The following is a 14,758-nucleotide window of genomic DNA, read 5'->3' as shown; positions in this document are numbered from 1 at the left end:
GTAACAGATTTATTTTCGTTATTTAATATTTACCAACATAGTATAAATGAAATAAAAGGGAAATTTTTTGAAAAAAAATTAAAAGCCACATTGACACAAAGCCACATCCTAATAAAAATTAGGATGAGAGGTGAGACAATAAAATGATATATAAAGCCAAAGTTATTATTGTGGCATTTGGCAAAAATACAAACTGGAAGAGAGAATTCTTAGAGGTGGTCAGGACCTCCTGAATAATTCAAAAAGTGGAGACAACTTGGATTAAACAAACAAACAGCAATCACTTTTAAAACATTAAAAAGTAGTTTTTAAAAATCAGGGTTGACATTATATAGCAGTTGTTTCTGTGTAGATCTGTTCTTGGTTTTCTTTTTCTTGGAAAGAACTGTCTGTACAATGATACCATATCATTTTTGATGGAAAGATATCCATAAATATTTTTAACAAATTAAAAAATAAGGAGAGTTTTGAAACTCCTTTTGCTAGGCATAGGTACTATCTGTGGGAACACTTGTTTAAACTCATGCAATTTCAAGATATCAAGAGGGAATGAGGTATAGAAGATATAACTTTCTTTTTAAAAGTAAATGTACAGTTAAAGATGAAGATTACTGTATAGTCTAAAACAGCACTTAATCTATTCTATTGCATCTTTTTTTTTTCTAATACCCTTGTATTAGAATGATATTATTTACTTACTTATGCCTATGTATCCACAGGTGAGAAAGAGAAAACATGTGATAGAAAAAAAAAAGTTTTGACTATAGTTAAATTGAGATGATTATGAAAATATTAACAGGAACTTGCTTTAAACACTTAATATTCATATCCAAAAAAGAAAATGCATGTATCTTATATTTTCTTTGTATTTATTCATATGAATAATTTTAATAATGCTTTAGATAAACTCATACGGCGTTTATTTGGTTGTCTTATCACAAAAAATTACACCTAGCTATCTATCTCCTATACACAGGTAAAATTCACCTCTATCAAACGTGGATGACTTCAACTCTAAAACAGAAATTTTAAATGAGATTCTAAGAATTGCTTCTATGTCCTAAGTGAAAAGTTACTCCACACTGATTTATAAAGAAGACATAAGTATTCTTTGAAGGAATATAGAAGTACTATGATGACTCTTACAGAGTAATTGTTGAATCTACATGAAGTTGTTAATTATTTTGTGAAGGCTTTTTTTTTTTCAAAATGACCTTTAATTTTTTAAAGAAAATATTTGATAATAATTCATTTGGAGATAGCTTATTTTCTAGTAATTTATGCTTAGAATCCTTGAAAAGGTTTTTGAATAGATAATTTAAACATCTGTCAAATAAATGTGTAGAACTTGACACTTCAATAAATACATATTAGAATTGCAAAATCCTCTACTATCTACCACAATTTTCCAAATAAAAATAATCCCTAAGTGTTGCTATTTGAAAATTATCATCATCAAATATATGATTCCAGGTGATGTCATAGTATACATATATTAATATATATTCCTCACTAATTTCAAATAAAACACATTCCACTTTCCACATAAATCTTTTTTTAGTTCACACACGTTTTGCTAATTGTGGTCAACACAAAGAGAATCAAATCTTATTGGCTCAATTCCTACATTCACCAATAATTCAAAAAGAGACCATCATTTTCAACTTATAAAAAAATGAAAAAAAATATTTAAAGCATGAATCCTATATTATATTATTACTCTAGAAGTAGCATGCCAGGCATTAAGTTCTTTTAAATTCAATTTTAGCATTAAAATATATATTAAAATCAGTTTTAACATTTTAAAAACTATTTTCAATATAACCTTGTATAATAGTATTAATACAGCTATAATATGATATATACGTTTAAAAAGTTTTCCCATTAAAAGGTAAATTTCATAATTTTTGAGGCTTGCTTTATTCCTACTAGTAAATACTACAAATATAACACAGTAGAATGTGTCTTAGCCCCTCATTCCACCAAATTCCAGTTAATAAAATTTTCCTGGATTTAATTTAATCATATTCAAAATTGTATAATATCCTTGGTTGTTCTGCATTTCATGTTGATACAGTTACTCTTGAATTTTTAAAAAATATAGACAAGTTAAACATCTCCAAAAGAAATAAGGGTTTGAGGGTAGCATCGTTATAGAAACTATGAAGTCTTTTAGCAATAATTTAAAAGACTTTTTCAAAAATGATGATTTAATATTGCTTATAGAGTCCAAATAGTGCAAGAGAAATATTAAGTTATATATGAGAGTATATACAAGAGTTATAAATATTAAGTTATATATAACAAGACAGCAGTCTCATTAGAGAAGAATATGATGAAAAGAATATTCCTAAGTGGTTAGATATTTAATATAAATTCTTTATTTTCATTGATTTTAATTATTCTATTGTATAACATCTTAAAGTAGTATCTTAGAAAAGTCTATTATTTTAGACCACAGAATTGTTTTTTTCTTACCAAATAGGAGTTGGCTTTTGATACCAAATCAGGAATTACTATTTTACGATTGTGCTTTATTTTCCTCATTTTTTATGAGAAAATATATCTTCAGAATTAATTTTTAATTTGGGGGAAAATGCCTGATTCTGAAGGTTTAGAAATTAAATATGATACTCAAGCTATTCATCTGCAAATGTCTCCTCAAATTGAATACTTCTTTCCTGTTACTCAGTTTTTTTTAATGATCTTTTGTTTGTTTCTTGGTTATTACTTTTCAATTTAACTTTTCTTAGGTTCTCATCTTAACAATTTTCTGTTTGAAATAATGTAATAAAGCAGGCCGTAAACGGTACTTCCACATCAAGTTGAAATTAAATACTCACCACACAGCATCCATCAAAACCCACTTCTAAAAGCCCCTGAAAGGTCTACTTACATCGTGCTGTCCCCCACTTCTTCATAGAGATGCGCCCCTGGAGGCGGCGGGGGCGGCGGGGGAGGCGGGGGCGCGGCCACTGGTGCAGGGGCAGGCGCTGCAGGTTTCGCTGCAGGTAGGGTGGATTGGAGTCGGGCTGTCTTGGTGCACTCAGCTTGGCGCCTTCGGTAAAGTAAGGATGTTTTGTAAAACTCATTTTAGAAATCATATACTTATCAATAGGCTACCTTTCAATAATAAAGTCCAGTTATCAGAGGAACTCAAACATTTTTACACAAATATTTGAACTTATTAACTGATAAAATTACAAAAGCATCCCCACAGAGTATCTTTTATGTATAACCCCTTCTCCTTAGTTCTTTAAAATATTTACAGCTTGAAAAACAGGTAGAATTCAGTAGAAAAATTTGCAAATTAAGTTAAATGATAACATTAAAGGGAGAAGGCAAAATATTTATAAAAAATGTGATTGATAATTGGTAGTTGTTTAATGGATCTCTTTCATAACGTGAGGCATATGGAAGATACATAATTTTCCTTCCATCTATTTAAAGAAAAGTTATTTAAAAATGATTTGAAACATTTTTGACATTAGTTTACAGGGGCTATGTAGATGTACACATTTAGGAGGGAGATTTGGTTAGCTTTTATTTCCTTTGAATTCCTAGGAATGCCTGTGATTCTTGCATTGGAGGTAAGCTGCTCTTTTTTGACTTTCTTGGATCCTGATTGTTAACTCTTGCCTCAAAATCAAGATCCCAAAGGGTGGATGGAGGCTATAAGGGCAAACTGTCTTTTTCACATTTCTTTCACTTGTATCCAATTGTCTAAAACTAGCTCAATTCTATATATACAAAACCACAAAGGAATTTGAACTAAAAAGTAGCTCAAATACAAAATACAAATACAAAATAGACAAATAATATATGGTTCAGGGCAGGCTGCCTACCTTATCAGCGTTATCTCTTTTTTTTTCTTTTTATATCACATAAAATCATATGCAAAATATTGGTAATTATACTTACACTTTAAACCTGTTTGGGAAGCAATGAATAAAAAAAAGAGAAAGCTACATGAGAAATACTGCATTCATAATATTTTAACATTTGATTTAATCTAAATTATGAATAATTTACTGGTTAAACTCATAATGACACAGACTTAATGACATAGTAGGGGAACTATGTATTTCAATTCAAAAAGTGAAAATGGTGACCACTGTCACAGTCCTACAAGATGTTAAAACATTCATTGCAGGAAAACAAAGAAATTAACAATGGAATAAAAAAACTGGATTAAAACATGCATATGTGAATTTCAACACTGATAGAGAAATGGAATATTAAAGATGATATCTTTATAATTAGCTTTTTGGTTTACTACACTTGAACAATATTAAAAGAATGGAGTCAAGCAGCAATCCCTGATTATACTCTTGGCCTCACTTTGAAGCTGAAGCTAGAATTGGAAGGTGCCACTCCTGGGTAATGAATTTATGACACTTTTTTTCACATGTGCCTCCTAGTTTTCCATGCATAGCAAATTTCAAAGACACATCTTAGTATTAAAGAATAACCATTCATTCTAATCTATTTATAAGCAGAATACCAATGTACAAAAGTTAGGTTTTAAAATATTAGAATTTTACTTTGAAACATGTTTACTTCTGTTACTCTATAAAAAAGAGTTACCAAAATTCATTCATAGAGTGTTAGGCTGATTACTGAACTAAAAAGATTAAATAATGCATCTTTACAATGTTTAAATATTAAGCATCTTAATTTTCTGTTAAAATTCGGACCATTTAACATAACATCCAGGGTGCTTCAGTTTTGATCACTGCATTGTCTGCCAAATATATGAAGTTTTCTCACTGATTTTAATGCTAGCAGGATATAATAAAGATCCTTTGAGAAATATTTGAATGAAAAAGAAAAACTGTAATACAGACTAAATTTAACATGAAAATTAATATTGGATTGATAGCTTAATCTAAAAATTTGTTATTAAGTTTGTGCATAGGCTTTAGATTTGGCATATCAACTGAGTTATTAACACACGTTGAACTCCAATATATCAACCTAAATGTTATATTTGCAACTTCACATTAGTTTTGTGAAGGAAAATATTCCTATAGTATCTTCATGCAGAGGGTACTTTTTAACTTTCAGGTTGGAATTACCTTATCTTATTTAATTCAATAGAAAATTCTCAGTGTTACACAACAAAGATAACAGTTTAAGAATATATAAGGACTTTTTCAGTCCTTTCCCTGTATTTTAAATGGTGAGTAGCTATTCTACCATTATTTCTTACTGTATGTTATGTCAAGTAATTTATATGACTTATGATTCCTGTCTGTCATTTACTTTCATTTTGTGGCACCTTCAGGGTTACCTCTCTTCTTAACCTATTCCACAATTTTTTCACCAATCATCATCAATAGGGATATACTTAAAGTATAGCCCTGTATCACAAAGGGTCCTCATTCCTAGTGTCAAATAAAGAGTAGCTCGCTAGACTATTTTAAACATAGATGTTTAAATTAGGAAAAATTTACTTGACTACTTTGAAGAGCCTAAACAAGAAAAATATAGATATTTTAAATGGATGTATTTGCCTGTAGGAACCAGAGAAATGTAAGGCCTCTACAGCCAAAATATACTGTTAGATGTTACAGTATAGGCTCTAGCAAGGCTAGCCAGGAAAGAAGAAACCATATGGAAAATTACATATTGTGTGCTACGATTTTTAAATGATTTTTTCAGACATTGTAATCATCTCCATAGAGGTAAATTTAACAATACGGATAAAAACCTAGCATGACAATGTATTTAGGTTACAGACCTTCCTTTGGAACTGGGTTATCTCTATATGACATTTCACTGCCTTTGCCCCAGGATACCTCGTACCTTTCCTGCAAGGCTCTTAACCTGATGAAGAGCATAAACAAAGCTACAGGAGGTAACCTAATATTCCTAGCAGATAAGAATATTTAAGAGCACAGGAACACTGAGCAATCTGTGACAAATGTTTTGAAAGTTTGTATTGCTTTCCCTTAAAGGAAGGTCATTTGGTACAAGAAAAATACAGCACTCCCAAAATGGCTGCAGCCTTAATATTTTACAGCTACAAAGCCATTTTAGCAGAGATAGTTTTTTGATAATGTCTTCTTGAGGGTATCCATGTTCAGCATGTATGAACACTTACTGTCTGTAGCTGACCAAAACCACCAAGATGGCAGGAATGCAGCAGAGGATGATGATGAAGGCCAGAGCCAGCAGGGCCCCTTCTGTGTAGCCTAGACTTTCTCCTCGCTTCTTAATGCTGGTTACTGCCTCTGGAGTCCGGATCTCCAGAATGCGTCCTCCTTCCCCGTAATACGGCTGAAAGTCTTTATTGATATCGAGGAGTTTGCCATCTAAAAATCTTTATTGTTAAACAGTAAAAGCAATGATGTTAACAGAGAAAGGCTTTTATTTATTTATTAATTTATTTATTTTTTGCCGTATGCGGACCTCTCACCGCCGCGGCCTCTCCCATCGTGGAGCACAGGCTCCGGACGTGCAGGCCCAGCGGCCATGGCGCACGGGCCCAGCCGCTCCGCGGCACGTGGGATCCTCCCGGACTGGGGCACGAACCCGCATCTCCTGCATTGGCAGGCAGACTCCCAACCACTGCGCCAGCAGGGGAGCCTGAAAGGCTTTTTTTTAAACAAAATATTTTTTGTGATACCTTTTAATGTTTTCTTTAATTATAACAAGCTGAGTCAGAAGTCTTATTATGAATAAGAAAAGCATATATAAAAAGCAAGACCAATAAAGAAGAGTAACGCCTCTATATTCATATATCAAAGATACTAATAACAATGACCCTTACTTAATACACTTACAGACTGGGGGAAAATAATTACCAATGTCATTGAAATTTATATCACTATGTTGAGATTATTTACTTTAAGTTATTCAGGTGGAATAAAATATAATATTCTAAATTATTTAGTATAGTTTAAAAATATATTCTTGCATTATATATCCTTCAGTTCTCAAAGTAGTCCTGTAAAACAGAACCTTAATACTGACTTCCTGCAGACCACAAAGCTACACAGTTAGGGAAACAAATCTGAGATACCAACCCAAGCCTTCATAGTGTATATTTGTGTTTCAACACACCACCTTAAATACTGACACTCTCAAATCTCAAACCAAAATACCTTTATGGGCTAGGAGTGAACAAATTAAAAAGTTTTTTCTTCCTGGAAAGAGAAAACTAAATAAATGATGCAGGTAGTAAATCGGTGTAGTCAGGATGACAGGAATTGGTGGTCAATTTAATCTAGTAGTTCTTGCAAACCCTTTCTCTAAATAATGCAATTCCAACTATGAGCATTGTGTTGGGGAGGAGAATTAAGGAATAATTGTTACTTAATTCTATTAGACTGAACAATTTTTTTACATATTTTATGCTGTAATTAGCAGGCATTTTTTTTCAAAATTCCCCAGAAACACTTAAATGATCCTTTACAAATCCTATAATATTGAAGCAACAATTATGTTCTTAAAACTACAAAGCCGCAATGTCTTAGGTATTTTTTTTAAGACTTTTATCTATAAAGGTGAAATGTCTTGCTATAGAAAATTGAAAAACACAAAATAGTTCAAAAGGCAAAATTACTCAAATGCCCACAATGCAAAGATTACTACTGCTAATATTTTGGTGTACTCAAGTCTAATCTTTTTTTTTTTGCTATTAATAAACATTTTTATATACTTGTAACTACACAGCATACACAAAGTGAAAATATTTTAGAAATACATGTCTTAATATAAAATACCATACTTATGCTGAAGATGTGGAAAATACAAAGAAATGTGAAAGAAAAGATTTAAATGGCCCAAAATTTCACCATCAAATGGTAACCAAAGAATGCTATGCTTGTGCATTTTACAGGCTATTTCATCCCTTTGAATACTTTTTATTCTAATTTTCCAAGTGATCATGCTGACTTTAAATCTAGTTAAACACACTGTTCATAGCTTCCATACAGAAAAAAACAAAGAGATGCTTGATATCAGATATGAATTCCACTGGATAGTTTATTAATCTTCCAATTTGGAAAGAAACCTAATGGCTCAAGTAACTCAATTTTAGTTTTAAAGCTACACAGTTTTTCATTTAAGTTTTCATGCTATAACTTAAGGCAGTTAGGATGCTTTCCTTGTTTTTTTTGTTTTTACGAATATGCTTTTGTAGATGAAAATATACTTTTTATATCAATTTTTCCAGGCCATTTTCAGATACATTAAGAAGTATAATAAAGTTTTACCCATTGTTCTAAGTTCTAGATTGGAATAGAATTGTAAAACACTTTGTTTGAATTGTTTATCAGATAAAGTAAGAAATTCCAAATGAAGTACAGATAAGAGTTATGTCGCAAGAACTGTATCATTAGAAACTGGGAAGGATCAGAAGCAGAGGAAGATCATTAATTGCAGGGAAAATTTATTCCTATCATGTGGATCCACGGATCACAATTCTATTGGATTCCTACTGGATTCTATTTGATATCCAAACCACCTAAAGGAAGATTTATTAGTCTTTTTACGCTACAATAACTCCATTATTTAGATCTTCATTTTGTTTTATTTCTCAATTTCGGTAATCGTAAGTAATTGTTTACTAGAAGAGTTGATAGCTTTTGAATCCATAACTGATCTAGAATATCTTTCTTTTTTGCTGTATATATGCAAAACAACTTGCCTAGGCCAAGATTCTTAAGTCATAACATTTTCCTTAAAATATTGTGGATTTGATCCCATTGATTTTTGGCATTTCATCATGCAGGTGGGATGTATAAGGCTTATCTAATTTTTATTCCTTTACGATTAAGTCTTTTTTGTTTGTTTCAATAGTTTTAAAACATACTCAGGTACTTTTCGAGGACATATGACAACATTTTCATTTATTTCACCTGTAATGTAATGAAATATTTTAATTACATTTTTACCTCAGAGATACATGCAATTATCAGGTTGTATCTTGATTGTCCTCTAAATATATTCTGACTTCTGTTATGATTTTTTTTTCTTTTCTGTAATATGCTGTGAACTTCTTATGTTTATACTTCATTTTGCCAGTTTATTTTTCAGATGCTTTTTCATTCTAGGCAAGGTTGAATCCAGATAGTCAATGGATTTTAGGAGAATTTCTTCCTAAGATCGAAAAATTAGCCCCAAGAAACTTCAGGCTTTTGTTTTATACTTTTTCTGATTTCAGAACTAAGAGCTCTACTGTCTCCTAACATCCATGTAAATCCTTGAGATGAAATCTAATTGACCTTCTGGTGAATGTGCACTAACCCACACCTACTCAATGTGAGCAGAGGAAAGGCATACTCCAAATGGCCTGAGGGGAAAGCACTTCATCAAAGCCCACCACCAGGGACTTCCCTAGTGGTCCAGTGGTTAAGACGCAGCACTTCCACTGCAGGGGGCATGCGTTTGATCCCTGGTCAGGGAACGAAAATCCTACATGCCACATGGCTAAAATCAAAACAAAACAAAACAAAAAGCCCACCACCATGTTGGAGGTTAATCCTCACTATTCTTTTGTGGAGCATTTTTTACCAGAAGCAGGTAAGGATTCAGGGCATGCAAAACACATACACCATTTGTCTTATACGGTCTTGTTTTCTACAGAAAATATTAAACTGTTTTCCAGTGGTTTCTGTAAGAGAATTATTTCCAGAGATATAGTCTACCTCTGAGTCATCAGGGTGTTATTTTTTTTATTTTGTTTTTCAGTATTTATTACTGATCCCATTTTTCACCTTGCTTACTTATTTAGAAAGGAGATAAAGCTGTCAGATTCAATATCAATAAAGAAATGTGATTTTCTCTTTATTCTCATCCATAGTCTACTTAGCTGCTGGTTAAAATGCTTTTCAAGTCTAAGGGTGAGGTGAACAGACCCCTTCCTAGTATTTAGCCAACATTAATTAATTACTGCTCTGTTTTCCTGACATGAGGTAAATTCCTAAGCCAATTCCATGTCTTCTGATTCACCCAACTGATGGAGCACATGCAAACAGGTATCCCTGGCTCCATTCAGTTGAACACAACTTTCAAAGTACAATGTATAACTACAGACCACTCTGCATTTTACCTTGAGGATTTCAGTGTTTCAATGTACATATGGATGTAGAAATAAAGGGGAGGGTGAGCAGGAGAATGTATTCTGTACTTCACAAAAGCACACACCTAAACAGTGGAGGGGCAACCGCCTATTTCCTTTGTCAGTAAATAATGTGCATCTCTGAAACAGGTTTAGAGAATTGGCAATGGTTAACATATCTGCCCACATTCATTCCACTTGGATAAGGTTGTTCTTCTTAATAAAACAAATCAAGGGTGGACCACTATTTCCTCTATACAGTTCCACAATTATTTTAACTAAATTCTAACATTTAGTTTTCCAATTATTTGAATTTTCAGTATGTTGAATTTTTTTCTGGACTTAGTAAGTTGAAAGAAGTTTTATCAGAGGTTGGTAGTTAGATTTATTTTAAAGTTTTTTTTTTTTTTAACATTGTACTTTTTTTTTTTTTTTGGTGGTACGCAGGCCTCTCACCGCTGCGGCCTCTCCCTTTGCGGAGCACAGGCTCCGGACATGCAGGCCCAGCAGACATAGCTCACAGGCCCAGCCGCTCCACGGCACGCGGGATCCTCCCAGACCGGGGCATCGGCAGGCGGACTCCCAACCACTGCGCCACCAGGGAAGCCCTTTAACACTGTACTTTTAAATGCAGTTTGTAGAATATATCAGCTTTCTCTCCTTCTTCTTTATCTCTCATTTACTATCTGGACAGACTAATTTTAAGCAGACTGGACTATTAAGTGTACAAGCTAAAATTGTATTTGCTCATTTTTAAATTTAATTAAGTTTTGCTTTAAAATAGTATGGTCTGTTTCTGCTCAGAAGGCAGAAAGCCTTAAGAGAATGTGGCACCCACCCTAATGACGGAAAAGTCATATAACATTAAAATCATAAATATTTTTGCAAGCATAAAACCAAATTCCAAAGAGTGACAATTTCCTCCAACAGTGGGATGAGACCATGTATTGTCTCACCTTTCTCAGAACAAGCCAAAAGTAGGTACCATAAATTCAAATAAAACAAACCAGCTAAATTTTTAATAAATGCTTAAAAGCTAAGTGTGTATCAGCATGTAAGGTTAGATAGAATAAGTGACCCACAAACACAAGTGGGGGTTTGCACTCACTCGCAAACTCTCTTCCATGGCCCACCATAAGATAGATTGGGTACAGGGCAGGAGACCGGAGAAATCCTCTTCATAGTGCAGGGATATAGGCAGTAATCAGCTAAGGCTGGGGTGCTCTGCAATTTTCTGGACCTGTATCTCACATAAAGCAAGAGCCATATAGAGAGAGAGGGAGGAAGTACTCCCATCCCTAAGGCTCAAGTAAAGGTCCACTGCTTCTGGAGAAGAGCTATGAGCAAAATCCACCCCATCTGGGGGAGGAGAAGGAGCTCTCTTGGGCCTAAGACCCTGCAAAGTAGAGGTCTACTACTGGTTGGGGAGGGGCAGGGAACTCTCTTACACCCAAGAACCTCCACAAATATGAAGCAGAGTATGGATGCCATGGGAAGGCGTGGAAGAAAAGCTGAGAAAGCCCCACCCCAAATCCTAGGCACACTGGCTAGACAAGGAAAACAGAATCCCCCAACCTCTCATTGTCTCATTCTCACCCTTGGAGTAGAACCAAGCAATAAGCAAGAGCCATTTACTACATCGGGAGAGTTAAGAGAATGGAGAGAAACCCTTTCTGTGTCACAGGCATTCAGGAACTGCTGAAAGATAAAGCAATAGACCAGACACAGAGGTAACCCAGATATTGGAACCGTCACATAGGGACTTTGATACAACTCTGATTAATATTTTACAGGATCTAGTAGTAAGGCAGAAAACATGCCTGAAATGATGGAGAAACTCAGTAAAGTGGTAGAAACTGTAAGAACCAAACCAAATGGAAATGCAAGAATTTTTAAAAAAGATATGAAGATGAAGAATTCCTTCAATGAGCTTATCAATAGGCTAACATAGACGAATCAGTGAACTTGAAAACAGGGCAGCAGAAATTATTCAAACTAAAACACAAAGAGGGAGGAACCTTCAACATGGCAGAGGAGTAAGATGTAGAGCTCACCTTCCTCCCCACAAATACATCAAAAATACATCTACATGTGGAACAACTCCTACAGAACACCTACTGAATGCTGGCAGAAGACCTCAGACTTCCCAAAAGGCAAGAAAATCCCCAGGTACCTGGGTAGGGCAAAAGAAAAAACAGAGACAAAAGAATAGGTACGGGACCTGCACCTCTGGGAGGGAGCTGTGAAGGAGGAAAAGTTTCCACAAACTAGGAAGGCCCTTTACTGGTGGAGATGGGGGATGGCGGGGGGGGGGGCGGTGAAGCTTTGGAGCCACAGAGGAGAGCACAGCAACAATGGTGCAGAGGGCAAAGCGGAGAGATTCCTTCACAGAGGATCGGTGCCGACCAGCACTCACCAGCCTGAGAGGCTTGTCTGCTCACCCGCCAGGATGGGCAGGGGCTGGGAACTGAGGCTCGGCTTCAGAGGTCAGACCCCAGGGAGAGAACTGGGGTTGGCTGTGTGAACACAGCCTGAAGGGGGCTAGTGCGCCACAGATAGCTGGGAGGGAGTCCGGGAAAAAGTCTGAAACTCCCCAAGAGGCAAGGAACCATTGTTATTGTTTCAGGGTGCGCGAGGAGGGGGGATTCAGAGCACTGCCTAAATGAGCTCCAGAGATGGGGGCAAGCTGCGGCTATCAGTGCGGACCCCAGAGACGGGCATGAGACGCCAAGGCTGCTGCTGCCGCCACCAAGAAGCCTGTGTGCGAGCACAGTCACTCTCCACACCTCCCGTCCTGGGAGCCTGTGCAGCCTGCCACTGCCAGGGTCCTGTGATCCAGGGACATCTTCCCCGGGAGAACGCACAGCGCGCCTCAGGCTGGTGCAACGTCACGCCGGCCTCTGCCACCACAGGCTCGCACCACATTCCGTACCCCTCCCTCCCCCCGTCCAGAGTAAGCCAGAGCCCCTGAATCAGCTGCTCCTTTAACCCCGTCCTGTCTGGGCAGGAACAGATGCCCTCAGGCGACCTACACGCAGAGGCGGGGCCAAATCCAAAGCTGAGCCCCTGGGAGCTGTGAGAACAAAGAAGAGAAAGGGAAATCTCTCCCAGCAGCCTCAGGAGCAGCGAATTAAATCTCCAGAGTCAGCTTGATGTGCCCTGCATCTGTGGAATACCTGAATAGACAACGAATCATCCCAAAATTGAGGCAGTGGACTTTGTGAGCAAATGTAGACTTGGGGTTTGCTTTCTGCATCTAATTTGTTTCTGTTTTTATGTTTATCTTAGTTTAGTACTTAAAGCTTATTATAATTGGTAGATTTGTTTATTGATTTGGTTGCTCTCTTCCTCCTTTTTGTTATATAAATATATTTTATTTTCCCTTTTTGTGAGTGTGTATGTATATGCTTCTTTCTGTGATTAGGTCTGTATAGCTTTGCTTTTACCATTTGTCCCAGGGTTCGGTCTGTCCGTTTGTTTTTTTTTTTTAGTATAGTTTTTAGTGCTTGTTATCATTGGTGAATTTGTTTTTTGGTTTGGTTGCTCTCTTCTTTCTTTTTTTTATTACTTATTTTTTTATTTCTTAATAATATTTTTTATTTTAATAACTATTTTATTTTATTTATTTTATTTTATTTCCTTCTTTCTTTTTTTTTCCTCCCTTTTCATCTAAGTCATGTGGCTGACAGGGTCTTGGTGCTCTGGCCTGGGGTCAGGCCTGAGCCTCTGAGGTAGGAGAGCCGGGTTCAGGACACTTGTCCACCAGAGACCTCCCAGCACCATGTAATATCATGTAATATCTCCCAGAGATCTCCATCTCAACACTTACACATAGCTCCACTCAATGACCAGCCAGCTACAGTGCTGGACACCCTATGCCAAACAACTAGCAAGACAGGAACAAAACCCCACGCATTAGCAGGGAGGCTCCCTAAAATCATAATAAGTTCACAGACACCCCAAAACACACCACCAGATGCAGTCCCGCCACCAGAGAGACAATATCCAACCTCATCCACCAGAACACAGGCACCAGTCCCCTCCACCAGGAAGCCTACACAACACACCGAACCAAACTTACCCACTGAGGGCAGACACCTAAAACAATGGGACTACGAACATGCAGCTTGTGAAAAGGAGACCCCAAACACAGGAGGTTAAGCAAAATGAGAAGACAGAGAAACATGCAGCAGATGAAGGAGCAAGATAAAAATCCACCAGACCAAACAAAAGAAGAGGAAATAGGCAGTCTACCTGAAAAAGAATTCAGAGTAATGATAGTAAAGATGATACAAAATGTTGGAAATAGAATGGAGAAAATACAAGAAACATTTAACAAGGAACTAGAAGAACTAAAGAGCAAACAAACAATGATAAACAATGCAATAAATGAAATTTAAAATTCTCTAGAAGCAATCAATACCAGAATAACTGAGGCAGAAGAACAGATAAGTGACCCAGAAGATAAAATAGTAGAAATAACTACCACAGAGCAGAATAAACAAAAAAGAATGAAAAGAATTGACGACAGTCCCAAAGACCTCTGGGACAACAGTAAACGCACCAACATTCGATTAATAGGGGTCCCAGAAGAAGAAGAGAAAAAAAAAAGGGACTGAGAAAATATTTGAAGAGATTATAGTTGAAAACTTCCCTAATCTGGAAAGGAAATAGTCAGTCAAGCACAGG

General features: G+C 35.9%; 1 protein-coding gene across 1 annotated transcript in view; it reads right to left on the bottom strand.

The window, feature by feature from the left end:
• Positions 1–14,758, bottom strand: part of PCDH15 (protocadherin related 15) — a 416,523-nt gene that overhangs the window by 19,766 nt on the left and 381,999 nt on the right. Inside the window, exons 26-28 of the mRNA XM_089897353.1 lie at positions 6,107–6,325; positions 3,922–3,930; positions 2,897–3,058 (exon numbers count right to left, since the gene is read on the bottom strand). Of these exons, the coding sequence (XP_089753479.1) occupies positions 2,897–3,058; positions 3,922–3,930; positions 6,107–6,325 (390 nt within the window). The remainder of the gene's footprint in view (positions 1–2,896; positions 3,059–3,921; positions 3,931–6,106; positions 6,326–14,758) is intronic.

This window comes from Delphinapterus leucas, chromosome 16 (genome assembly GCF_059928025.1).
Source record: "Delphinapterus leucas isolate spDelLeu-1000000601 "Yukka" chromosome 16, BTC_Dleu_Yukka2, whole genome shotgun sequence".
Classification (NCBI taxonomy): domain Eukaryota; kingdom Metazoa; phylum Chordata; class Mammalia; order Artiodactyla; family Monodontidae; genus Delphinapterus; species Delphinapterus leucas.
This window is presented reverse-complemented; position numbering and strand designations above follow the sequence as displayed.